Source organism: Silurus aristotelis (assembly GCF_946808225.1).
Source record: "Silurus aristotelis genome assembly, chromosome: 15".
NCBI lineage: Eukaryota > Metazoa > Chordata > Actinopteri > Siluriformes > Siluridae > Silurus > Silurus aristotelis.
In genome coordinates, this window is record NC_139588.1 from 8,393,374 (window position 1) to 8,418,774 (window position 25,401).

Genomic DNA, 25,401 nt, shown 5'->3' on the forward strand with positions numbered 1-25,401 from the left:
GATTCATTATATGAATCTGAAGACTACACAAAAGCAAAGATGAATAGTGTTACTTCCATAATTTAAAAGAAATGCTGTTTCAGTTGTTTGTGCCCATTAGGGATACAGCATTGCACATAGAGAAGGAAAAAAAAAAAAAGATTAAGTATAAAATAATTTGTGATAAACCTTCCGGGTGGAACCATATTCACGCGCGCTGTAGCAGAATGGACTGTTTTTGATGTAACGCTCTTCCTGGATGGACAGATGGTTTGGGCAGAAGACGAGTGTAGACTGTAGTGAAACTCTTCAGTGTGACCTGAATGATATTCAGAGAATAAGTCTTTCATATCTGAGGGTTCCCTTCGTAGTTTTGTGAAGTGCGTCAGATTAAAAGAAGAACGTAAATCCCACACCGCCTTTACTTCCTGTTTTATATCAGCTTCATTCTGTAGTATATTATGGTACAACTTTCACTTCTGCCAAACGCGGTTACAAACTCATGCTGGCGTTTTCCACTAAATGACATAGTTGCTGTAGTTTATCAGTCTGTCCACAGTTGACATTCCGGCCAGAATGGCTTTATTTTGCATTCGTTTTGGTCAAAAGTCTCCACTGACGCTCAGTAGACTTCTGTATCAGAGATCAATTCCTCACTCCTGCAGATCCACAAATCCAGGATTCATCTTTTCTGATTTACGATCAGACGCAGAATTTAGTACAAAACCTCTTATTTATTACAAAAGACTCCCTGTCCATGTCCGGCAGGTTCCTGTCTTCTGTCCTGCATTCAGCGATCATGTGAAGAAGTTTCACACTTCTGAGAAACTTCAGGCGCCTCCTGCAGTGGTGCTGTGGCTGCTGGTTAAACCTCTGCAGAAGATCACAGCCATCATCTTGGGCAGGTGAGACACCTTACACACCAGTGCCAGGGAGAACCTTGCACTGCATATTATGATTTTTTTTTTATGCACCGGTGAAAACAAAAACAACAACAATATTAATAATAATAAAAAAACATTGTTACCAAACACCTTTGAAAACACTCAAAGACTGTAAAATTGAGTGATAATCATAAGAATCAAGACGAGCAACAAACAACAGCTGTTTAACTGTTAAAGTTAAAGTTTTAATGGTATGTAGTGAAAACCAATACCATTTCTGAGGTTTAATTGTTGTTGTTTTTTTTTTTCTTTTCTTTTCTTAGAACTGAAGGCATGCTGTTATAGAAAAATAAACAACACCTGGGTGGTGTGAACCAATGAGTTTCTCTAATCTAATGTTATAACAGCATGTTCTGATACTGTTCATTGTGAGATCTAATGCTGTGGAATGTCTGCACGATGTTATAAATAGTTGTTCCCTCGCCAGTCTTTCTTTTTTGTATTATCTCTTTTGAAGCTAGTAATACAAAATGAAAATGCATGTCTTGTGTCATTTTGTCTTTTAGAACAATGTTGAGATAGCAAAGCTGACAGGTTTATCTAACTTGGCAAGATCGGCCCAATGTCAGACTTTCACTTGAGTCAAAGTCTGGTGACAAGTCTGGACCAGTTTAATTTTGTTCATATGCATTTTTTCAGCCACTTAAAAAAAACAATAACAAATTTGACTTAATATCAGGCATGTTTATGGGTGAAGACTGGGTGCCAGTTATGGTATTGTTAATTTACATTTTTCTACAAGTAGATGTAGCTAATTGTGGGCAAAAGTGATTAAGTAAAAGCAAACTTAGGGAAGTGATTAAAGGAAGCAAAACTAGCAAACATCTAATGCTGTGATGATGTTTACCTCCGTAAGCCTGTTTTTTTGTTAATCGTAAGTTCTATTTAGTTAGTTCCCACTATTTGTGAATAATATGAATAAATGTCCTTTAAAGTATATAAAATAAATATGGTTACCATTTTCCTCAATGTTTCACATCCACAGTCCTATACATCAGTGTTTTTCAACCTTTTTGAGCCACGGTACACTTTTTTCAATGAAAAAAATCACAAGGCACACCACCAACCAGAAATATAAATAAATGACACTCTGTAGTCTAATAAAGTAGATATAATGACAATAGAGTCTCTCAATTTATTTATTTTAACTCAGTGTGAAATCTGGGCCTGTTTGGATGAACACAGAGCTGATATCCTAGCAGGAATCGAAGAAGAGTTTTGTGTGTGTCTTTCATCAACAGCTCTCAGTCTCTCTCTGTTTTTAGGTTTTATAGCAGTCAGGCTCGAAAAGCTCACCTCACACAGATTATGTCGTGGAAAATGGAAGCAAAATGATAGCAAAATATGGGAAATACAGAGCAGAATGGGAAACTCCTTGGCAGCAGTTAACCAACAACTGTCCAATGGTTGATCATCAAAGCTTAGCTTTAAACCACGATTTTGTCTCAGTTCCGTTAGTTCCTCCTGCTCCTTCAAAGTCATGTCCTTTCCAAAATCTGTTGATGAGCTCTATGGATCCCGAACCATCTTTGTTTTCTTTTGACCTCCACTCATAGTAGGGCCTTTATCTGGATCAGTCGTTGAAAAACACTGCTATACATATACTTTAACTTCTGAAAAACAATATGTATCACTATATAAATAATTATATTAACATTTCAATCAAATACACTGCTTTTAATTTTTTGAAGGTTTTTCTTGTGCAGATTGCTGTCTGAAGCCAGCTGTTAGAAGCCGGCAGTTGAAAAATATCTCTTATTTTTTGCCGTATGACCTTTTCCTTTAAGACTCTGCCTTATTTGAATAGACAGATGATAGCTATTAATAGCTTTGAACAGTGGTGCATATTTAACCTGCAACGGACTGCTGATAACATGTGTTTCCTGCTCTAGTATACTTGGTGTAAATAAAATATCTCTTAATCTTTGATTAGCAGGACCACTACGATTATTAACACTGGAAAGGTACAAATCGTAGCTGACCATGGTTCTGAATCCATGAACTCGATGAATGCTGAGGTAGGCTCGAAAGCAGGTCATATTGCTTTCGTGTTAATATAATAAGAATTCCACATTACCAAGCGAGGTAAGAACACGACTACGCTGTCTATACTACATTTTCGCAGACTAATTGTTGCCTATTTTCACCTGCTCTCTCAATTTCCTCTCTTGTATCATATTAACCAGTCTTATAGAATGAGGCAGTTATATAACATACAGGTATGGGATGAATGCTCGACTGCCCAGATTCTCATGATAGATCCGGCGGATAATTGCTCAGTATGTTTGCAGTTTACCAGGAGACAGGAAGTTATTCTTTTTATTTAAACACATTCACTATTGTAAGCTTTAAAAAGAAGCTTAAGTGGAATAATTAAATTAAAAACAAAGTTCTATCATACTTACAAAAACATTTTCATTATATTTATCACAGTTTTTTAGTACATACTATTTAATAAATTCTTATACTTTAATGTATTTATTTCTTTGAATATAATTATAGATCTCATTCTCTGTAAGTTGTACACATTGAAAATGAAACGAGCTACAATCAATAGAATCAAACTCCGCCTCCGGTCCCTTTATAGAGCTCTGTCTAACAATCAGCTCTGAAAGAGATGGAACAAGATGAAGCAGAGGAGCCTTGTTCATACACCAACAGCTTCAAACTTCAGGCCCACAACACGGTTACCGGTGGATGCGCCAGAAATGTTGGATACTTACGAGAAATAAAGTCAGAATTACGAGAAATAAACACGAAAAAAGTTGTTATTAGGCAAACTTAACTTAATGTGGCGGAAACTTGCTTCCGTATGATTCAGGCCAAAGAAAACAACAAAGTTTCCATAAGTTCGGGATAATTTTAAACTAAAACATAAAGAAAACATATTTATTCTACTGTGCAATAAAATGTACATGGTTCTAAAAAGAAAACAAATTACCTGTTTATTTTAAGAGACCCGTCATATTTTCTGTTGAATATTTAGTATTGCTCTTTAATAAAGAAAGTAGAATACTCCATTACTAAAATAATCAATAGCAGCAGCCCTAATTAGTATTGACACTGAGGTGTGAACAGGTTTTAGGACAAGGCCTTGTTAAAGGGCAAAGCCTGCTTTGGCTCTGTGAGAACCCGGTCAGAAAATTAAGGATGAGGCTTTTTGGTTGCCTTTTTTTTCTGCAGGATGTAATAGGATGTCTCTGAGCTAGCGTGTAGTGTGTATTTGACCACACAATGTTTTGCTCCCTTGACTCAATATAATAGATTTTTTGTAATGTATTTTTTATAGCATTTCTAACAATAAAATTCTCCCCACCATAGCTGTGACACAGCCATTCAAAAAACAATACATCATTATAACATTTATGGTATTTCAACAGTCAAAATGCATTTTTATCAGCATAGTGCATCTGACCCTATTCTGTTGGAAATTAAATGTTGAGCTACAGGAGCTTGTGATGACTGATGGGCTGAAAACCTAATCAGATTTAATCAGTAAATAAACCACACTAGGAGACTCTTGGCACGTGGAGGTTGATCCTTGTGCTATTTGGTTTGCATCATACCTACCCACAGGAGAACAAACGTGACCAGCAAACAAATAGTAACGGACTGCAATACTCACAATTTACACACGTTTCAATACACACGTTTTACTTCAAAATGTATTGCCAAAGAAACTACTGGAATTCTTACTGAGAATTAAAATGAAGGACTTCATATACCTATTGACTTTTGCCACAGGCCAAACACTGTAAGCCTCTATTGCTTATTGTAATCCTGCTATGAAAATAGCCATCAATCCTGGCATGGCATTAAAAGAACAATTAAACAATCAAACAAATGCACCTAAAGGAGACACAGAATGCAGCTCATATATTTTCTTTCTTTCTTTCTTTTCGGCTTCTCCCGTTAGGGGTCGCCACAGCGGATCCTCCGCACGTTTGATTTTGTCACATGTTTTACGCTGGATGCCCTTCCTAACGCAACCCTCCCCAATTTATCCGGGCTTGGGACCGGCACTAAGAGTGGCTGGGGATGGTTCCCTGACCGGGAATCGAACCCGGGTCGCAGCCGTGGGAGCGCTGCATCTTAACCACTAGACCACCAGGGGACCTATATTTGTATATTTTCTAAATAGCATAAATTCCCCTAAATGGCTATTCAGCTTACTGACTGATATTAACTTTACAGAATCGCAGAAATTAGTAACATGCCATTAGTGTAACAGCAGTAAAAAAGTCAAATTTTTAATTGTAAATACAGTGGAACCTCGGAGCTCGCGAGGATTAGGGACTAAGACCGGTCGCGAGTTCCGAATTTTCGCGACCTTTTGATACGCCCCTACCAACCCAGTAAAACCCAAAGAACACTATACGAAATCGATTTAAATGAGTAAATAACACTATTTCACTCCATAACACTTAATTATTAGACAATTTTAATGAGATAAACCTTGATTAGAAATGTTAAAACTAGCGTTTTGAGCAGCTCGCGGTTGCTCACGAGCCGATCTGAATGAGAGTCGCCGGTCGGAATGAAAGTCGCGAGCATGCGAGGTCACGAGCGCTGAGGCCGCGAGCTTCGAGGTTCCACTGTAATCTATTTTCACACCTCAGGAAAGATGGGAAAACTTGCACCTGTGTATTATATGAATTCATATTGTTCTTAATATATATATATATATATACAGACACTTCTGCACTCACTTGTAAATAATAAGAACTTTATGCCTCATTATTACTTTTCTCTCCTTTTTCTTCTTTCGATTTTTTTATATTGTTTAATATATTGTTTATATATATATATATATATATATATATATATATATATATATATATATATATATATATATATATAAATACTTGCTGTAGTTTGCTTGGAGACTCACTTAAGAATTTCATTGTACAAACTGTCACTGACATCAGAACAGTGGGGGAAATAATTATTTGTACATATGACAACTAAAATTTGAAACTTAATAATGTAGTGTGCGAGCTAGTGTTAGTGCCAGACTTATTTATTAGCAGTCACATTTGGAAAAAGAAACAACACTTAAGGAAATATTAATATAAAGTGTTAAAATCAAATTAAAGACTACTTATTTTGTTTTTGTTTATTTGAATAAGCCTTTGTAACAAGAGCATTGATATGCATATATCTTATGTGCATCCCTAGTTTATCAATATAATTATTGTATTGATCGTTGTTGGAGTTCCTGAGGTTGCAGAAACTGTCTGAAGTTTCTCGTCTCTGTTTTGTAGAAGCATCAGGAAATGGTGGAAGGCTTTACCTCCCAAAAAGAAGCAGCTCTTTCGAGAGTGGGCATGGCAGCGGCGATGGCATCTGACCGGAGTTAGCACAGTGGTGCTGCTCTTCATTGCGCTTTTCTGCTTTACCCACGTGGAAGAAAGTCCTTTGACTGGCAGAAGCAGATTTCTCGTTTTCACCAGGGACAACTTTATTAAACTGAGCGAACATGCTTCAGAAATGGTAGGAGTTTTCTCTTAATTTGTTCTATAGAATAATTGTTAAATTACTACTATTATACTGTTAATCCTGCTTCTATTACTACTACTACAGGTAATACTACTATAGTATTGCTGCTGCGTCTTCTACTAGACCAGGGGTCTTTAAAGTTTTTCAGGTCAAGGACACCTTAGGCGATAGAGACATGGGGCAGGGACCCGCGATTTAAAATGTGTCAAACAAAGCCTCTGATATTAATAGAAACCACTCATATTACACTAGTTATATTATGTTAAGACAATTAGAACCCTGTTGTTGTTGTACATGCATCATCGTCTGTATGTTTTCATATCTTTCAAAAAGATTTATTCATCATAACAAACATATATTTTGCAAATCGCAATTTATTAAGTTGTTCACTGTTGTCTTTTGTTTTAATAGATTTGCAGTTTCATACATTTTTCTTTTATTATCCGGTGGACTGTTATACATTTACATGAACTTCAGCTTAAATTTTAATAGCGCTTTACATAACATTTTACCTTTGATGTTTTTATCCGTGTTAATTTTTTTCTTCAAACAAAACATCGCGCGCACAAGACCCATGTACTAGACTACAGTTACCTCTGTAATACTACTACTATTATTGTCGTGCTGCTACTGCTGTGTCTAATACTATTATATCTAATGCAATTACTGCTGCTACTTCTCTATTACTACACTTCTACTGCTGCTACTTTTCCTCCTCCTCCTCTGCTATACTACTATAACCACTATAATACTACAACTGCTACTACTTCTACTATAGTACTGCTATACAACTACTCCCAGTCCTGTGCTACAACTGATGATGCAATTTTTTATTGTACTACTTCCCCTATAATTCTTCTACTGGCATTGCTATCACTAAACTTCAACTATAGTAAACCATCACTACCAATTAAACTACATCTCCCATACTACCACTACCACTACTGCTGCATTTACAACCACTAGAGCTACAGTGCCTGTGAGAAATATGGATGCACCTGGTCTTTTGTGGTTTTTGAGACATATGCATGTTCCTTTTGTTTGTTTGTTATTGAACCTTAAACCTGGAAAAGGTAAAAACACAATAATTGGACACTGAATGAGTGGAAGAAAGTTGTTTTGGCTCAAACAGAAGAACTTTAAAAAACAGGGGGAACGTGAGAGGAGATGTAACAGACTGTTTCAACCCCACAGTCAAACATGTAGATGGAAGCTTAATGGCTCGGGGTTGTTTTGGAGCAGGAAATTTTGGCGACTTATTCCCGGGTGAAAGGAATCCTGAACCAAAATGGCTACCGTTCCATACTTCAACACCCTGCAATTCTGTCTGCATTGGAAACGACTTCACCCTAGAACAAGACAATGACCCAAAACAGAAGTCCAAGCTCTGTAAGCGTTATTTAGAGAGAAAACAGTCGGCTGGAGTGTTCATGGTATTATGGAATGGCCTGCCCAGTCACCACACCTAAATCCTGTTAAACTGCTCTGGGATAAACTGGATCACAAAGTCAGAAAAAACACCTAGAACTAGAAATAAAACACCTTTGGCAAGTTTCATAAGCAGCACGACAAAGTATTTATGTTGAATATTTGGAAAAACAAACTGTCCAGATGCCAAGAGTATGCAAAACAGAAACAACGTTTAACCGTTTATTATGTTCTTTTCCACCAACATCTGTACATTTATGTACAGTGGTGTGAAAAAGTGTTTGCTACCTTCCTGATTTCTTACTTTCTGCAGTAATCAGGCCTGGGTGTGGCTAGAGAAATTGAACTCAGGTGTGATAAACCACAGTTTCAACACTTTTTCACACAAAGCCATGTAGTTTTGGATCTAGTTTTCCCTCAATAAAAACATTTATTAACTGTAAACTTTTATAAACTGCATGTTGCAAAATAATACACACATCAGATATGACAGGTATTAAAAAAAAAAAAAAAACACTATATTGTAATATGTACTGGGACACATCTTCTTTCCTGCTATATGTGGTTCTTTTCCAAAATTTTTACCACAAAGCTGGAGGTAATCAAATCTATATGACTCTTTAGATGCGCTATAATAAGATTTTGCATTCACTTGAACTTGAAAACCCAAAACCTGTTCCAGCATGGCAATGCCCCTGGGCACAAAGTGAGCTCCTTGAAGATCTGGTTTACATGCTTTGTAGAGGAAGATCTTGAGTGGCCTGCTATAGAGCTCTGATCTCATCCCTACTGAACACCTTTTGGGATGAATTGGAACACTGACTGCACCCCAGGTCTCCTCACCTACATCACTACCTGCCTTTTATAATGCCCCTGTGTCTGATGAACACAAATATCCATAAACACACTCCAAAATCTAGTGGAACATCTTCCCAGAAGAGTGGAGAGAATTATAAGAGAAAAATGGGACTAAATGTGGAATGCAATGCTCAAAAATCACCAAACACATGACCAGGTGACCCAATACTTTTGGCAATACAGTATAGTGTATAGCAGTTAGTTACCTTATTCTATTGCTTGGTTAAAAAATATAAAAAACAACAAAAAAAACATGGCATCAAACAGTGATCTTGAGAAGACCATACCATTCTGCAAATTGACATGGGCGTAGAGGCCAGCTGGCTTGATTACTACAAAGATTTATCACGTGTGAGCTTTTATTTGTTATATTCATGTGATTTACAGTGGAACCCGGTTATGTCGATGTCCTAGGGGACGCCAAAAAGCATCGAGATAACCGATGATCGAGATAAACGAAAATCAATATGGCGGCAGTATATTAACGTGCTTGAAATTTCTTTATGTACATGATGTGCGTTAATAAATGAGAATGTGCATGCACGTGTTTTTGAAGGGTTTTTTACACAACAGCGTTGCCGCGATTTGTTTGATGAAGGCATGCTATAAAAATGTACATACAGTACATGTTTATCTGTCAGGAATCCACCTGCCACGCCCCCTTCGGCCCCCTTCAGCGTGTCAGGTGCTTTTTCGGCCGCTTTCTCTGAAGCTCCCGGCTTCAATCGCGCACATATGGTGCTCGTTTAGCATCATCACCAGCTCCTATTTAAACTTCCACACTCTCACTGTCCGTTATTGTTGGTATATGTCGGTTCACGGCGGTCGTTGTTATCGCGCATGCGTATCCCGGTACGTGCCTTCCCACCGGCACTCTCTCACCGGCTGCTCTTTTCTTCCCAAAGCCGCGCCGCGCCCCTACTAACACTACGAACACAAACACTAACTAACAGCAGAGATTCACCAGTATACAATACAACACCTGTAGCAGCTGTAAGGTTTGATTTTTCCGCCACTTCCGCGAGTTCTTCTGCGGCTGCACCGAGATAACCGACGTTAAATGGCACATTTTCCCCCCTTGTGCTCGAGATATCAGGGTTCGGCGACATAAAAAAAAAGTCGACATAACCGATAAAAATGCTTAGAAAAAGCGAGAATTTGGCGGTTCCACTTCAAAAACGTCGACTTAATAGGGTTGTCGAGGTAACCGAGGACGAGATTTACTGTATTTATTTATTTATTTTTTATCTCCTAACCAGTACTTGGAAGAATTCGAGGATTCGCTCATCCCCGAAAATGACCCCAGGCATCAAGTGGTTATGAGAGTGGTCCAACACTTAGCTGATCGAAACCAGGATATTGAAGAGTTTAAATCTGTCCCCTGGACTGTTCATGTGATAGAGAAGCCCATTGCCAATGCATACGTCATGCCTGTAAGTGACATTGGAAGATATTGTATAAAAAATGGTGAGAAAAAATTTGGTGAGACTGTACAAATAGTAGAAGAATGTAAAAGTGTGTGTGTATGTGAATGTGTGTGTGTGTGTGTGTGTGTGTGTGTGTGTGTGTGTGTGTTGCGGGCATAAGGGACAGTTTTGGCCTTGCTGAGGAAATAATTTGAAAAGAGGAAGAACAAATGAATGGATTTTAATTATTATACTACTATACTTTATATGTAAGATACATAAGGTCTGCACATTGTGATTTTTTTTTTTTCATTAATAATTATGTCAATGGAAGATCTGAAGGAGGATAATGGGAATGTGTGTGTGTGCGTGTTTGCAAAAGAATGGGAGGATATTTGTCTTTACAGGAATGCTGGAGCTTGTTGGAGATATCCATCAGCTGAGTATCATCCTGGGGCATGAGATGGCCCATGCTCTGCTCGGCCACGCCGTAAGTGCCACACCTTCATGCTGGCTGTCGTGGAGAAATCCTTCCGAGTAGAATGTAACACGTAGACACATTAACATCCTCTCGTAATCGTCGCTGTCCCGCTGCGTTCTGTTTAGGAAGGAAAACACCCTTCGTCGCGTCTAAATGGCCTGTTTTATCTCTCTTTTGCTCGCACCAAGTTCCGCTTTCATCTCAGTACAGGCGTTAAATTGGAACGAAGCGAGAGTCTTCTTTAAAAAGCGCTTAGTGTGTTTAGGGGCGCAGTTTAAACATCAGTGTGCCGTTTCAGTGCCGTTGCATCACGCTTGGAATTAAATAACGCATAAAGATAAACTAGTCTACATCAGCCTGATGATCAGAGATGGAAAAACAGGGATTTAGCAGCGTGTTTTTTTTTTTTTTGTTGTAAGATTTTCAATAATTTTTTTTATTTATTTATTTTTCTTTTTCTAAAAAGACATAAAAAATATTGCAGAATATATAACCCCTTTTCTGCAGCCCTATTTAAAGTACTTTATAAAAACCAGAACATTTTTTGCACTCTTTTTACACAACTCGGAGGTGTTTGCATAAACCTCTTGGAGTTCTTTTATTATTTGACGGTGTCACAGCGCTGCAGAGGAACACAGAGTCTCAAGTGAAACCATTATGGTTCGTCAAAAAAAAAAACAAAAAAAAAATCCAATTACAATTCAGCAGTTTCAGCAACGAGCGCGAGTATGTTATAGCCTTGTCAGTCATCTGAAGACTCCAGATCTTTATCTGTCTCTATTAAATGTTTACCTCCGGGCTCTGTGTGACTGCGTGAGAGGGTTTGGCAGAGGATATAGAGAGAGAGAAGAGAGTGGATCTTTATTAGACGAGTGTCATGCTTATCTGCACTGAGACGCAGCTGAGAATGAATGAGTGAAGTGCATTTTAAGGATTTTGACTGCTGGACTGAAATGAGGAATTGTTTTGACGAGTCCTGCAGGTGATACAAAGCTCTGATGACATCTGCATTGCGGCACATTCCGCTAATGATGTTCGCCCAGGCACTCGGCCTTATTGTTGCATTCATGTTGTTAGAGATCTGGCACAATTACTGATTCATCTGACTAGTCAGCATGGGATGGGTTTTTTTTTTTTTTTTGCTTGGCCAAGGTTTTGCATATAACTGGAAAAAATGTATTGTGAAATTTACAATAATGTGCACCAAAATCTCTCTTCTCTCTCTGTGTGTGTGTGTGTGTGTGTGTGTGTGTGTGTGTGTGTGTGTGTGTGTGTTCACAGGCAGAGCAGGCTAGTTTGTCTCATTTGCTGGATTTGCTCTCCATGATCCTTTTGACAATGATTTGGGCGATCTGTCCTCGAGACAGTCTCGCTTTGTTGGGCCAGTGGATTCAAGGCAAACTTGTCGAGGTGAGACTCGTGTTTTCATGTACTACATCCATGTAAACGGTGTAATGTGATCTTTTTTTTGCATTGAATATATTCGGGTGAAACTCGAAAGCATATTGAGTCGGCAGTTTTTCCTCCATACTAAATTTTCGGACATTGATTGACAGGTTTTTTTGCACAGCACATACTTTGTTTTATACACGAAACACCGCCGTGCTAATAAATCACACGCTTAGCTATAAACTAGACGCTTTTGTCCGGTTTCATTGTCTTCCACGTTCTTTGTTTTTTTTTTCCCCAATAAACTCTGCTTTTTGGTTGTTCATAAATAAACTGTACACTGCCACTAATTGTCATTAAAGTGACATCTATACAATATATACAAATACATATTGCCAAAGGTTTGTGGACACCTTGTCATAAGTATAGTTTGCTCTCATAATCCCTGTCACTCTTCTGGGAAGATTTTGATTTTGTGGAGATTTGTGCTCATTTAGACACAAGGGTGTTAGTAAAGTCAGGTATTGATATATGTGAGGCGAGGAGGCCTGGGGTACAGTCAGCGGTTCAGTTCATCCCACTGGTGTTCAACAGTGCTTAGGTCAGGAATCTATAGCAGATCTTCTACTTCAACCCATGCAAGGCATATCTTCATTGAGTTTGCTGGAACAGCAATTGTCAGCAACAGGAAATTGTCATGCTGGAACAGGTTTGGGTCTCCTAGTTCAGGCGAAGGAAAAATGTCATGCTGCTGTATCCAAAGACTGTGTGCCTACCACACATGGCTGGGAAAGTCAGGTGTCCCAATACTTTTGTAATAGTGTATATTGGAAAATATTGTATTCTTATTTAGGGTAAATGGTAAAAATCAATATCATACGGCGCAATTAGGTATATCATTGACAGTATATGGCAGTTAAACAACTAATTATAATATTTAATACATGAATAAATGTTGATGATGATCAGTAGACTGACACCAGCTCTGTTTTAGTTCTCGTTAAACAGGCCTTACAGTCGGAAACTGGAGGCAGAGGCTGATCAAGTTGGACTGCAGCTGGCGGCTAAGGTACTTACACACACTTATACAGCCTTCCTAAAGAAACAAATGTTCGTGGACACCTGAGCATAAGATTCGTATGTGCTTTCTGAACATCCCATTCCACATTTGCTCTTATAATAATCTCCACTCTTCTTGTAAGATGTCCCACTAGATTTTAATGGAGATTTGTGCTCATTCAGCCACAAAGGTGTTAGTAAAGTCAGATACTGATGTACGGTAAGGAGGCCTGGAGTGCGGTCAGTGATCACATTCCTCTCAAAGGTGTTTAAGAGGTCAGAGCTTTATAGCAGGCAATTCAAGATCTTCCACTTCAACCCATGTAAATATCATCTTAATGGAGCTGGCTTTGTGCACAGGGGCATTGTCACTCTGGAACAGGATTGGGTTTTGTAGTTCAAGTGAAGAGAAAATGTAATGCTACTCCACCCAAAGACATCCTATACTATTGTGTGTCTCCAAACACACAAATGGCTGGAAGAGCCGGTGTCCTAATACTTTTGTCTATATAGTGTATTTTAATAGGAACGTTAGAAAATAATCTGAACCGGTTTGCTGCATCATGACACAGAAAACACTCTAACCCTTGTCATTACAGACTGTAGATTGTAGATTAGTAGTTTTATGATAAAAACCATATCCACTAGATGGCAGTGAAAACACACACACGCGACTCTTGCTGGGTAGAGCAGTGTATCCTGTGATGCATGCTGTGCCATCTCGCTCTCTCATAATTCCAGGCCTCAAGCAGATAGGTGGCTTGTTCTTCTTTTTTCTTTTTTTCTCCCCCCCCTACAAAAGGGCAGAGAGTGTGCTGGAAGATGTGTGAATTGATGTGAGACTGAAGGGAAGCACACTTACACACTAAGGGTGAATGTCAGTGCAGTGTACACGGAGTGTGTAACAGTACACACAACCCAGAGAGGTGATCAGAAAGATGATAGCGTGGCTCCGCCAGCCAGACTTGTTCGAATGTCCCGTTTAAACATTTACATCATTCATTCAATTTTTTTTTTTTTAAATCGTAATTCACTTGCACACAAATTACATTGGAAACATGTACTGATTGATTTGTTTGTTTGCTTGTTTATTTTTACCACAAACTAAAATCTATTGTGCAGGAAATTTGTTGCCAATATCCAACATCGTATTATTTCGGCTTTATGGATGAGATCAAGCAGTTCTTGATGTGGGCTTTTGTAGCTTAGTTAAAATGTAACCTTTGTATTCATGACCTACTGATCGAAGTTCATGAGTTCAAATCCCAGCAAACATCCGCTGTTTGGACCCTTAAGCAATTACCTAAACCCTTAGCTGCTCAGTTGTATTAATAAGTTTGGCCTGGATAAGGGCATCTGGCAAATGCCATAAATGTCAATGTATATACTGCAAGATCTCCATCTTTATAAAACTGTAAAATATATCAGATTTTATTATATACTCAAAGTAAAAATTAGGTTCTAATAGGCAAATTGGGATCCTGACACTGTTTGTTTGTTTTTTTGTTTTTTTAATAATGTATTCTTTTCTTGTCTATGTTTCTGTTTATTAAAAATTCAACTACAATAAAAGGAAAGGTGGTGTACATTACTCAAATACAGTAATAACCTTTTCTCAATACATTTTGTACTTTTCAATAATTATTACGGCACTGATAATGTCAGTCCATACAAAGCCATTATACACATAATGAAAATAACCAATGTAAACATGATTTCATCATACTAAAGCTAATCTTTTTAGGGGTTAGGTATCATATTATATGCTATAGTGAAGCAGTTTTTTATTTTATTTTATTTAATATCCACCATTCCGTTACATTCTTTCATACTACCCCCCCAAAAAAGGGGGGTGTCAATGAAAAAATGTAAGAAGTGGTGGTGAAGTGTAGGGTTGTCCAATCTGCTTATTTATAGACATTTTTTATTCATTACAGTATTAATTCTCATTCTCACTCTTTCTTTTTTTTCTTAGGCATGTGTGGATGTGAGAGCCGGGCCAGTGGTCTGGCAGAAGATGGAGTTATTTGAGCAAATAGCAGGAGAGCCAACCCTGCCTGAGTGGTGTTCCACTCACCCCTCCCACCGCACCCGCATCTCAAACCTGGACCACCTCGTCCCTGAGGTAACACCACACGTTTTTTGTGTACTATCACACAACTCGTGCTATTATAGTATACACAAACATACACATCTTCCTGGCTTAAACTCCTTTCCCCTTACTTCTTATAGGATTCCATCAGGGGTTCATCAAGCATAGCCAAAGTTTTGTAATTTAAAAAATATTGTAAAAGTGGTGGAAATTATAAAGTGTTATTAAAGGGGTCATATTTAGGGGGTTCCAAGCATCAAAATCAAGTTACACAAGAAAAAGGTATGTAACAATGTTAGAAATGTGTAAAAAATATGCAACTATTGAAGTCAGTTGAGATGTTGAACCGTTCACGGTATACGTACAAACAGCTGGTTAGCTGAAGCTTTATACTGTGACCTCGCTTTACAGACGCAACAGCAGCAAGCAAGCCGTAGCGTTAAATAGTAGTATATATGTATAAATATAGTATAAATGAAAGCGGTGAGGTGGTTACAGACAAAACTGTAAGTGTTTGCAGCAAGAAGGCGTTAATATACATAAACAACCATGATGCAGCATATAAACCGTCACCGCAGTGAGAAGCTCCACTCCTCTCTGTCTGCACATAAAGCGCTATTAATAGGCCAGACCATGCTGGCTAGTAGGTTAACAGCTCCACTAGTAGTGGCGAGTGCGAGAGCATCCAGGATCATAAGGTGCATTGGTGTTTTCACAGGATTTCGCAGGATAAACACACTGGAGTTTATACGAAGTGATGTACACCAATCAGGCATAACATTATGACCACCTGCCTAATATTGTGTTGGTTTCCTTTTGCTGCTAAAACAGTTCAGACCCGTCAAAGATTAATAGCATTAACTTCTCCAGCAATTTGCGCTACAGAGGTTCCGTCTGTTGGATCGGACCACACGGACCAGCCTTCACTCCCCACGTGCATCAATGAGCCTCAGCTGCCCATGACCCTGTCACTTTTGATAGATACTGACCACTGCAGACTGGGAAAGCCCACCAGAGCTGCAGTTTTGGAGATGCTCTGATCCAGTCGTCTAGACGTCACAATTTGTCCCTTGTCAAACTCGTTTAAATCCTTACGCTCGATCATTTTTCCTGCTTTTAACACGTCAACTTTGAGGGCAAAATGTTTACTTGCTGCCTAATAAATCCCTCATTCCGTCTTGCTTCTTCAGAATCCCAGTATAATTACACCGCTGCTACTCTGTGATGGTTTTTTTTTTTGTGTGTGTTATCCCTTTGTTTATATTTCCGCATATTAAGCTGCACCTTAAATCGCCCTGCTTGACTCTTCGACTTCCTAAACAAAGCAAAAACTCTAGCAAATGTATACTTGAGCTGAATTATGTTTTGAAAATGATCTCAGGATTGCTTTTAATGTATAATACAACATACAGTAACCCGGAGGCATCAGAGACTCAAAGCAGTCAGAATCGGGCTGTGCGGAGCTTCCAGGCCTGTCTGAGATTTCCAGACTGGATCCAGACTAACAAGACGTCTGGAGACCACCCTGCTCCTGTGCACCCATTAGTGTTTAAACATGTACACGCCGACACACACACGCAGGGTGTGCGTTTCAGCTCATGCGTGCTTAGCAAGTCCATGTTTCGTCAGCGCCAGGCGAAATGCTTTGTTAGAGGCTAAATTATTCATTCAGATTTTCCCCGAGACTTTCTTAGTGCTTTGTTTAATGACACACGAGTGTGGCTGTACTCACTGAGGGAGCAGTGGAGGCGTGCTCAGATCGACTGGCGTGCTTCCAAGAACAAGACATGATGAGATTACTACTTCATTCCATTACCATGTTTTAAAATTGTATTCACTTAAAAATAAAGAAGTGTAGCTGTGAAATCAAAAATTAATTCAGATGGGGGAAAAAAAACCTGGTTTCCATGGTGTTCCAAAATGAAGTCTACTGGATTACTACTAATTAGCCAATCAGGACAAACATACTGTCTTGTTGCTGGTCAAAATTCTTCCTTATGCACCAGCTTTTAGGCGCACATTATTTCCGAGCTTTGGTCTTTAGAGTGAAATTTTGAGCGAAAATTAGAAAAAGTAAAAGTAGTAAAAGTAGATGAATTAATTTAGCATTGACGGACTGGAGGAAAACCTGAAGCTAACATGGTTTCTTCAGTTCGGTGGCAATAAAATTATTGTTACGACTGTTTAAAATCACTGGATTTTATTTACATGGTGTATGAGATTCATTACCGTAAATCAGCGTAATAGATAGTAACTGGGCGTACTGTGCAGGGCCCATTGCGGTCAATCAACATACAGCACAACTCAGGGTTTTATGATCATAAATAATGCCTCACCTTTTGCTGAGAAAGCCAATACCAAGCGAATGAATATTTAATAAACCTTCTGGGTCAGATGCATGAATATTCACGATTATTGGGGTGCGTCAAAGAAAACCAACAGTAGGTTGGCGTGGCGGAAAAAGGGCACTTATAAAACAATTTATACAATGTCATCATTAATTCATTAATTCATTAGCTAGGCCTAAGGGTAAGTAGATATGTAAATATGATGGTAAGTTTGGTGTTCTTGGGTGTGTGGTGGACGAAGTACGATGTACTTGGAGATAGAAGGTAAAATATGACTCCAGTAAAAGTGTCCCCTTTAAACTTTCACTTGAGTAAAAGTACAAAAGTATTTACCTTCAAATTTACCTAAGTATCCAAAGTACTATGATTTATTACTGTTTTTACTCTTAATAAAGTCAGTTTATGTGAAAAGACTCTGTTACTCTCAGCACACTGATCTATTAATAGAATAATATTAATGAGTCAAACACTGATTGATATCTATTCAAATTATTATGAACCCAGAACCTTCTTCAAGGTCACGGGTGTTGTTCGAGTCAGAAGTTTCTTCAATCATTTATTCCTCTCTAAATGTTCTGCTTGCTTTGTTGAACTGTATGTTGGTGATAAGTAGAAACCACCAAGTGGCAATTAAAACAAGTTTAAAACCGAGCATGTGCTCGATTCTGATTGGTGACCCGCTACGTTCTTTATCCGCTCATAAATAAAAATAATTGATTTCCCTAAATGTAATTGAGTAAAAAGTAAGAGTTTTACCAAATGGAAATAATTCAGTAAAGTACAAATACATAGAGAAAAAAAAACCTACTGTGGTACATAAATGAATTACATTTACTTTGTTACTGTCCACCACTGGTGGAAACACTGTCATGTTTGCACTTAGTCAGCAAGCCATGGCAACGTTTTTGGAACAAGATGAGATTATATACAAAGAATAGTCTGTTCCAATACTTTTATATAAGTACTTTACACTGACTATCTCCTCATCATGGCACCTGTTATTGTAAGGGATTTATTTGCCAGCAAGTGAACATTTTATCTTTAAAGTTGACGTGTCAGAAGCAGGAAAAATGGGCGAGCGTAAGGATTTCCGTTTGAGTTTGACGAGGGCCAAATTGTGACGTCTTGACTACTGGTTTAGAGCATCTCCATACTGCAGCTCTTGTGAGGTGTTCCTGGTCTGCATGTTAATTACAATCATTACAATGTGATTTAAAATAAATAAATAAATATAAAAAAATCACATTGTGTTGCAAATCTAATACAATTACATACAAGTATGTATAAGTAAGATCTTACAATATATGAAAGGGGTTTTGTTTAAATGGCTAGTTTCAAGCTTATTTCTCCTCAGATCGGGGTGTTCCTTTAAAGCAGGAAAGGAGGTTTACATTAATTCCTCGCACTATAAATTCCACATCGAGGAGATGCATACGGCTTTAGACTTTGTTGTTTTCAATCTTGTGCGGCTCAACACAGTTCAAGCTCTGCCTGAAATCGTCAGCAACACCTTCCTTTTTGTTGTCGATGAATCAATATGTAAGTGTGTTTGTGTGTGTGGATGAAGAGCTCAGTATGATGCAGAGAATAAGAGAAAGCACCCGAATGAGTAAATGTGTGTGTGAGTGAGTTGAATGTGGAGGACACTCATTTACAAGAACATGCACCACTATCTCTCCCGTCACAAGCCACCGGCTCCACAAAATGGCTCTTTAATATATGATGCAAAGTGTTAGAGGTGGCTGGGAAATGTGCTGCATGGGCGTGTGTGTGTGTGTGTGTGTGTGTGTGTGTGTGTGTGTGTGTGTGTGTGTGTGTGTGTGTGTGTGTGTGTGTGTGTGTGTGTGTGTGTGTGTGTGTGTGTGTGTGTGTGTGTGTGTGTGTGTGTGTGTGTGTGTGTGTGTGTGTGTGTGTTAGTCACACGCAGAGGCTTACTTAACCTTCAGTGTGAACCCGAAGCAGTGAGTGAGAGGATTCTGCATGTATACTGGCACTGAGGTGTCTTAAACACTAGGGGAACAGATGGTAAAGATGTTAATTGTCTATTAAGCTTGTGTGTGTTTATACCCTTTCACAATCTTAGTGCACCTGCACCACTCCAGAGTCAAGTGTGTCCTGTCAAAAGACCCCACTTCATTCTCTTCATTCATTTTTTTTTTTCTTCTTCAATAAAAGAGATGCATCTGTCATGCGCTACTTAATTATCAGTACCACAGTAATCGGTCAGCTTCATTGTTGCTCGTTACAGTAATTCTTTTGGATAAAAAAAAAAAAAAAGAATATAAAGTCTCTTCACCCTGTGGAAACTGGAGTGTGTGTAGTGTTTAGAGGTGGTGAGTGGTCTTGGTAAAAATTTTTAAGGGTGTCCTTGACTACGGATTTACATATTCAAATCAGAATGGACAAGTCTTGAATTCAGTCGACTGATAGTCAAATCGCGCGTGTGTGCGTGTGTCAGAGAGTTGAGCACGAGTACAGCTAACACTGATGCACCGAAAAAACAATCAAAGATTATGGTACAGAATTAGATAAGAACAGAATATACTTTTACAGAATCTCCCAGAAATTGTTAAATATTTAAATCCCTGCTGCCAAGATGCTCCTCTGTCAGTCATGGATCATGGAAAGTAAAACTTAAATCTGTCACTATCTTTCTCTCTCTCGTAGTAAATACTAGTGACGGGGAAGAAATTTATAGTCAAATACATTAACATTTATTCATTTGCTAAATTTTATTTTGGCATATGGTAACGTGCTTAAACTGATCTGTATATGTCTGATGCAGAGATGCAAAAGTACACATATCCTTCACTCAAGCAGAAGTACAGATACTCATGTTTTAAAAGATTCTGGTAAAAGTTATAATATAAAAGACCACTTTTTCACTCAAGTAAAGTAAAGAAGTTTGGGCTCTGACATGTACTTAAGTAAAAAGTTGCCATTACTACTACCTGTTTTAGTGTCACGCTGGTAACTGGACCCCACATCATATTAATATATTAATACAAAAGTATTTAAAATGTTGTTATCTAATGAATGTGTTGAGGCTGAACATCCACCATATAGAACACAAGCAGTGAAAAGATGATGATCAGGAGATCAGGAATGTCTCAGTTCTCAGTCATGTTTACATCGCTGACTCCCTCTGCCTCATCCACGTTAACCCCATACTTCTTGTTGCCGTCTGTCGGGCTCATTGTTTGCTTCGTAATCTAGCCTACGTCTGTGGTGTGTGAGAGCCAGGAAATGATACACCAGTGGTAGATTGAAAAAGCCGCGCGATGACAAGAAATAGGTTGATGGGCTCTAAAACGGTGCAATGAGAAGAAAAAATATTGATCATGTCACCAAACAGATTAAAACGAAAGTAATGAGTCTGGTGTAAAAATGTAAGAAGTAAAAAGTAGAGATATTTGTGTAGAAAAAATTTAATGAATAAAAGTTAAAAAAGTTATAAAAAATAGTGAAGTACTGATACCAGAAAAATCTACTTAAGTACAGTAAAGAAGTTATTTGTTCTTCATTACTTCCCACCTCTGTTCTGATGTGTAAGAAATGATTTGAATGTATAAAATGTCCCAAAAACGCTTTTGGAGACCTGACCATCACAATCGAGTGCATTTTTGAACATTTCATTTCAGATTTATTCCCTATTTTCCGATATAATAAGCTCCATTCTTTTCACCATTCGTTTGTGCTCATTCAGCTACAAGAGCATTATTGAGATCAAGTACTGGATTAAAGTCCATTTGATGTTCCAGGTCATTTTTCACTACTCAAAGCCATCACGTGTATTTCACTTTCTCATGCTTAATGCTCAATTGGAGTCATTGTTAAGATTTTAATCTCATTGAAACCCAACCACAATGTTGTTCTTATGTAAAAGCCAGGAATGTTACTTTTCCATGAAAGAACCTTTTTGTTGTTTTTGTAGCAGGTACTGATCTCTGCATTGCTGCCTTTGCATCTGATTTTCTAAAACAGATATCGGTTCTTCAACCTGACTAGAGGAAACTGAGGGATGTGCTGCTTTAGTGCCATCCTTTGGGTAAATGTTACCCAATAAGCTTTGGATAAGCACTCTTTTATCAAGTGCCTTGAATTCCTTTTAATGGCCTGATCTGCGAGCTCCTTAAATCCGACTCTCTGCCAGGCTAATGAAAAGACTTTGCTGGAGAGCTGCTTTTTAGATTTTTTCCCACAGTGCTGCTTCGGAATAAAAATTTGACCTGCTAAAGCATTTCGCTACGTGACCTTATCAACCACTTATTGTTCTTTAGCTGTGTTTCAGAACTGGTGCAGTCTAACAGCCTTGCTTATATACCATTCTTTTATTATATAGCTAACTTGTATTCTGGCACTTGTCCTTTGACCCAAACGGAGGTCAAGGATCAGTCCCATGTACAAATGTTTCCGTGAGTCGGACCTTTAGCCTAAGTAGGTTTTATATTTTATATTTTTACGTCTGACACCTTGGTTTTTGGTATTAAACTTCCATAAGATGTGTAATCTACACCGGATTTAGTCGAATGTGAGCTCAAAAGTCATGTGTGTCTTGTGTATCCGCTTGTTTTGTTACTCCAGGCTATAGAGCTCCGTGCGAGATGCGGCTGCCCTGCTTTTACTGACCCCGATCCCCGGGTTGTGTTTGCCAAGGTTGCGCAACTGCTCCTGGAGGACAACGAGAAACAAAAAAACAAAGCAAAAGAGTCAAAGGAGAGAGAACGAGCAGAAGGAACCCAGCACACTCTGCTCAGTAAAAAAGACATGGAACCTGCTGCATAAAGACCAAAAACGAATAGAAACCAGAAGGTACATTTGATTTGATTCCGCATACTATTTATCAGTACTATGTTTAATCAAATTTCTCTGTTTGGTTGGTAACCCTGTAGTTCACTGACAATCAGACAGAAATGTACTGTAATATTTATACTGACAAATCATCATGAAGTAAACATGAAGATGATGGGTCTGTTTTACCCAAGAAATGTGTGACTTTCTAGCTAATAATATCATATTAAGGTTGCGACTGTAAGCACGGGTTTGATTAGCTTAAACCTTCGGATTAGCATAATTGCCCATGCAGATAAAGTTGTAGTTGCCTTAATTTATTTACAAATAAGCTGCTAGCACTGACCTCTCCATGGTGGTTACTGAATTCTAATAGTGTATTTATGCTTTATAAATCACAGCAGTTTATCCCTATGCAAAGATATTGTAAACTTATTGTAGTTATCAAATATATCTATGTAAATGCATAGGACATCTAGGTGCATGTGCTTCAGAGGTGGGAAGTAATGAACTTTCACTCATTACATATTTTTACACTAATATCTGTACTTTTTACTTAATAAAAATTCATATTATATGATATATTAGGGGTGTAACCTTGTACGTATTCGTACAGATATTTTTCAGTACAGGGCTTTCGGTCCAGCGCACACGTTTATCGAATGTAATCCTTTTTACATGCAGAGTTTCCTCAGGAATGTATTAAGTGGCGGACAGCAAGTTTGTTTAGTCTTAGTTTCGGACGTTGAGAGAATTTTTTAATTATTAATAAACATGAAAACACACACAACAATATGCCGGGGTATAAAAAAAGAAACTTGAGTTAGCGCAGCGTTTCAGTAACGGAAATAAGATCTGTATTGCGCATACATTAAAAGGCTAAAGAATCCATAGCATTAGCCGTTAACCAGGAACCATGGATTCTTTAGCGTTTTATGTCCAGCTTTAAGAATTTCTCTTAAAAGGAGAAAATCCTGACAATTCCGCATATCCGAGTGAGTGAATGAATGACGGATAGAAGAAAGAGATTTAAGTAGTAGAACTAGTAGATCATTTATTATCTATTATTAAATATGAAATGTAAAACACACACACACACACACACACCTGTTACCAAAATGAGGTCAGACAAATGTAAACTATCTAATAAAATTGTTCCTATTATTTGTTCTTATTACTTGATATAATCAAGTAATTGATTACCCCCCCCCCCCCCCCACTGTACCAAAATTAAACTGAACCGTGACTACTAAATTAAAAACCGAGGTACATACCGAACCGTGAATTTTGTGTACCGTTACACCCCTAATATGTGTGTGTGTGTGTGTGTGTGTGTGTGTGTGTGTGTGTGTGTGTGTGTGTGTGTGTGTGTGTGTAAAAAAAATTATTAGTGTGATGCATAGAATTTCTCTTTGATAACTTTGTTTAAAGAAAAAAAAAAAGAACAGGCAATAAATGTACATTTTTGTATCAAATTATTTACATGGAAAGAAAAACTGTCTATTTTCTTTCTTTTAAAGCTGTGAAATATACCTAATGTGCAGGTTGTAGCTCTGGTGAAAGGAAAAGGAATTAAAAAACAATAAACATTTCTATTCTTGCCTTTTTCGGCCGAGTGTGGTTATTAAAGTTGACGTGTCTCTTCCTGGGCATTGTGCTAGACAGGCACCTGTCACAGGAGACTCCCGGGAAGCCCTGCAGTGGCTGCTAATACAGTGCAGGTATCTTGCCAGTGTGTTTTGGTGAAAATTGGTAGCGTGTTGTAAGTGCTTCCTGTACTTTTCAAGCACGGCTATACTCCCTTGGCCGGCTTTGTTCCCATGGGAGAGCTGAAGCAGAAACTCATTACCAGCTGTAAAATTGTGTAAAGAACATCAAGATGCTTGCTGTCACCCACAAAGTCAATTAGAACGAGGAGAGGAGAATAGAGGCCTGGAGGGAGATTATAAGGAGATGTGAGAAAGCTGGAAAAAGAGGTGTGGATTTTTAGGTGAAGATTTGAATGTTCATCATACAGACCATGCAGAAGAGCTTATGGCATGTATTGGCTTCATACTTTTGACTGTACGTTCCTCAAAGAACCGTCTTTGGACTGATTGATCCCAAGTATTGAAATGAATTGTATGTGCCAAAGGAAGTTCGTACAGTGGTGTGAAAAAGTGTTTGAAAGTGAAAAAATATGGCCCTGTTTGAAAAAGTGTTTGCCCTCCTGTTAAAACTGTGGTTTATCACACCTGAGTTCAATTTCTCTACACACCCAGGCTTAATTACTGCTACACCTGTTCACAATCAAGAAATCTCTTAAATAGGATTGCCTCAGTTAAGGTCAGTGTTCATGACTCTACCATAAGAAAGATACTGGGCAAAAATGGTCTGCATGGCAGAGTTCCAAGACGAAAACCGCTGCTGAGCAAAAAGAACATAAAGGCTCGTCTCAGTTTTACCAGCAAACATCTTGATGATCCCCAAGACTTTTAGGAAAATACTCTGTGGACTGATGAGACAAAAGTTGAACTTTTTGGATGGTGTGTGTCCCATTACGTCTGGTGTACAAGTAACACGGCATTTCAGAAAAAGATCATCATACCAACAGTAGAATATGGTGGTGGTAGTGTGATAGTCTGGGGCTGTTTTGCTGCTTCAGGACCTGGAAGACTTGCTGTGATAAATGGAACCATGAATTCTGCTGTTTACATAAAAATGTGACCTCAAACTGAAGCGAACTTGGGTTCTGCAGCAGGACAATGATCCAAAACACACCAGCAAGTCCACCTCTAAATGCCTAAAGAAAAACAAAATGAAGACTTTGGAGAGGCCTAGTCAAAGTCCTGACCTGAATCCTATTGAGATGCTGTGGCATGACCTTAAAAAGGCGGTTCATGCTCGAAAAACCTTCAATGTCGCAAAATTCTTCCACAGCGCTGTAACAGACTCATTGCAAGTTGCCCACCAGTTATTAGGTTTAGGGGGCAAACACTTAATAAAAACCTTTATTTAAAACAGTATGTTGTATTCACCTGTGTTATTATTTTAATTAATATTTTAATTAGTTTGATCTGAAACATTAAAGTGTGACAAACATGCTAAAAAAAAAAAAAGAAATCAGGAAGAAGGCAAACACTTTTTC

General features: G+C 38.3%; 1 protein-coding gene across 2 annotated transcripts; it reads left to right on the forward strand.

Annotated features, from left to right (window-relative positions):
• Positions 1 to 61: 61 nt before the first annotated feature.
• On the forward strand, positions 62 to 23,425 carry oma1 (OMA1 zinc metallopeptidase). 2 transcript variants are annotated; one of them, XR_014537073.1, is made up of 8 exons: positions 62 to 884; positions 6,188 to 6,416; positions 9,968 to 10,141; positions 10,497 to 10,604; positions 11,877 to 12,005; positions 12,979 to 13,053; positions 15,019 to 17,900; positions 17,988 to 18,286. XR_014537073.1 is itself a non-coding variant. In XM_083563347.1 (8 exons), the coding sequence occupies exons 1-8, from the start codon at positions 556 to 558 to the stop codon at positions 22,266 to 22,268; spliced, it is 1,395 nt and encodes a 464-aa protein (XP_083419473.1). In that variant the 5' UTR covers positions 67 to 555; the 3' UTR covers positions 22,269 to 23,425. The 2 variants fall into 2 exon arrangements, 1 of the variants encoding a protein (XP_083419473.1); XM_083563347.1 differs by lacking the exon at positions 17,988 to 18,286 and adding an exon at positions 22,068 to 23,425 and having other exon boundaries at positions 67 to 884; positions 15,019 to 15,168.
• The last annotated feature ends 1,976 nt before the right edge of the window (positions 23,426 to 25,401 follow it).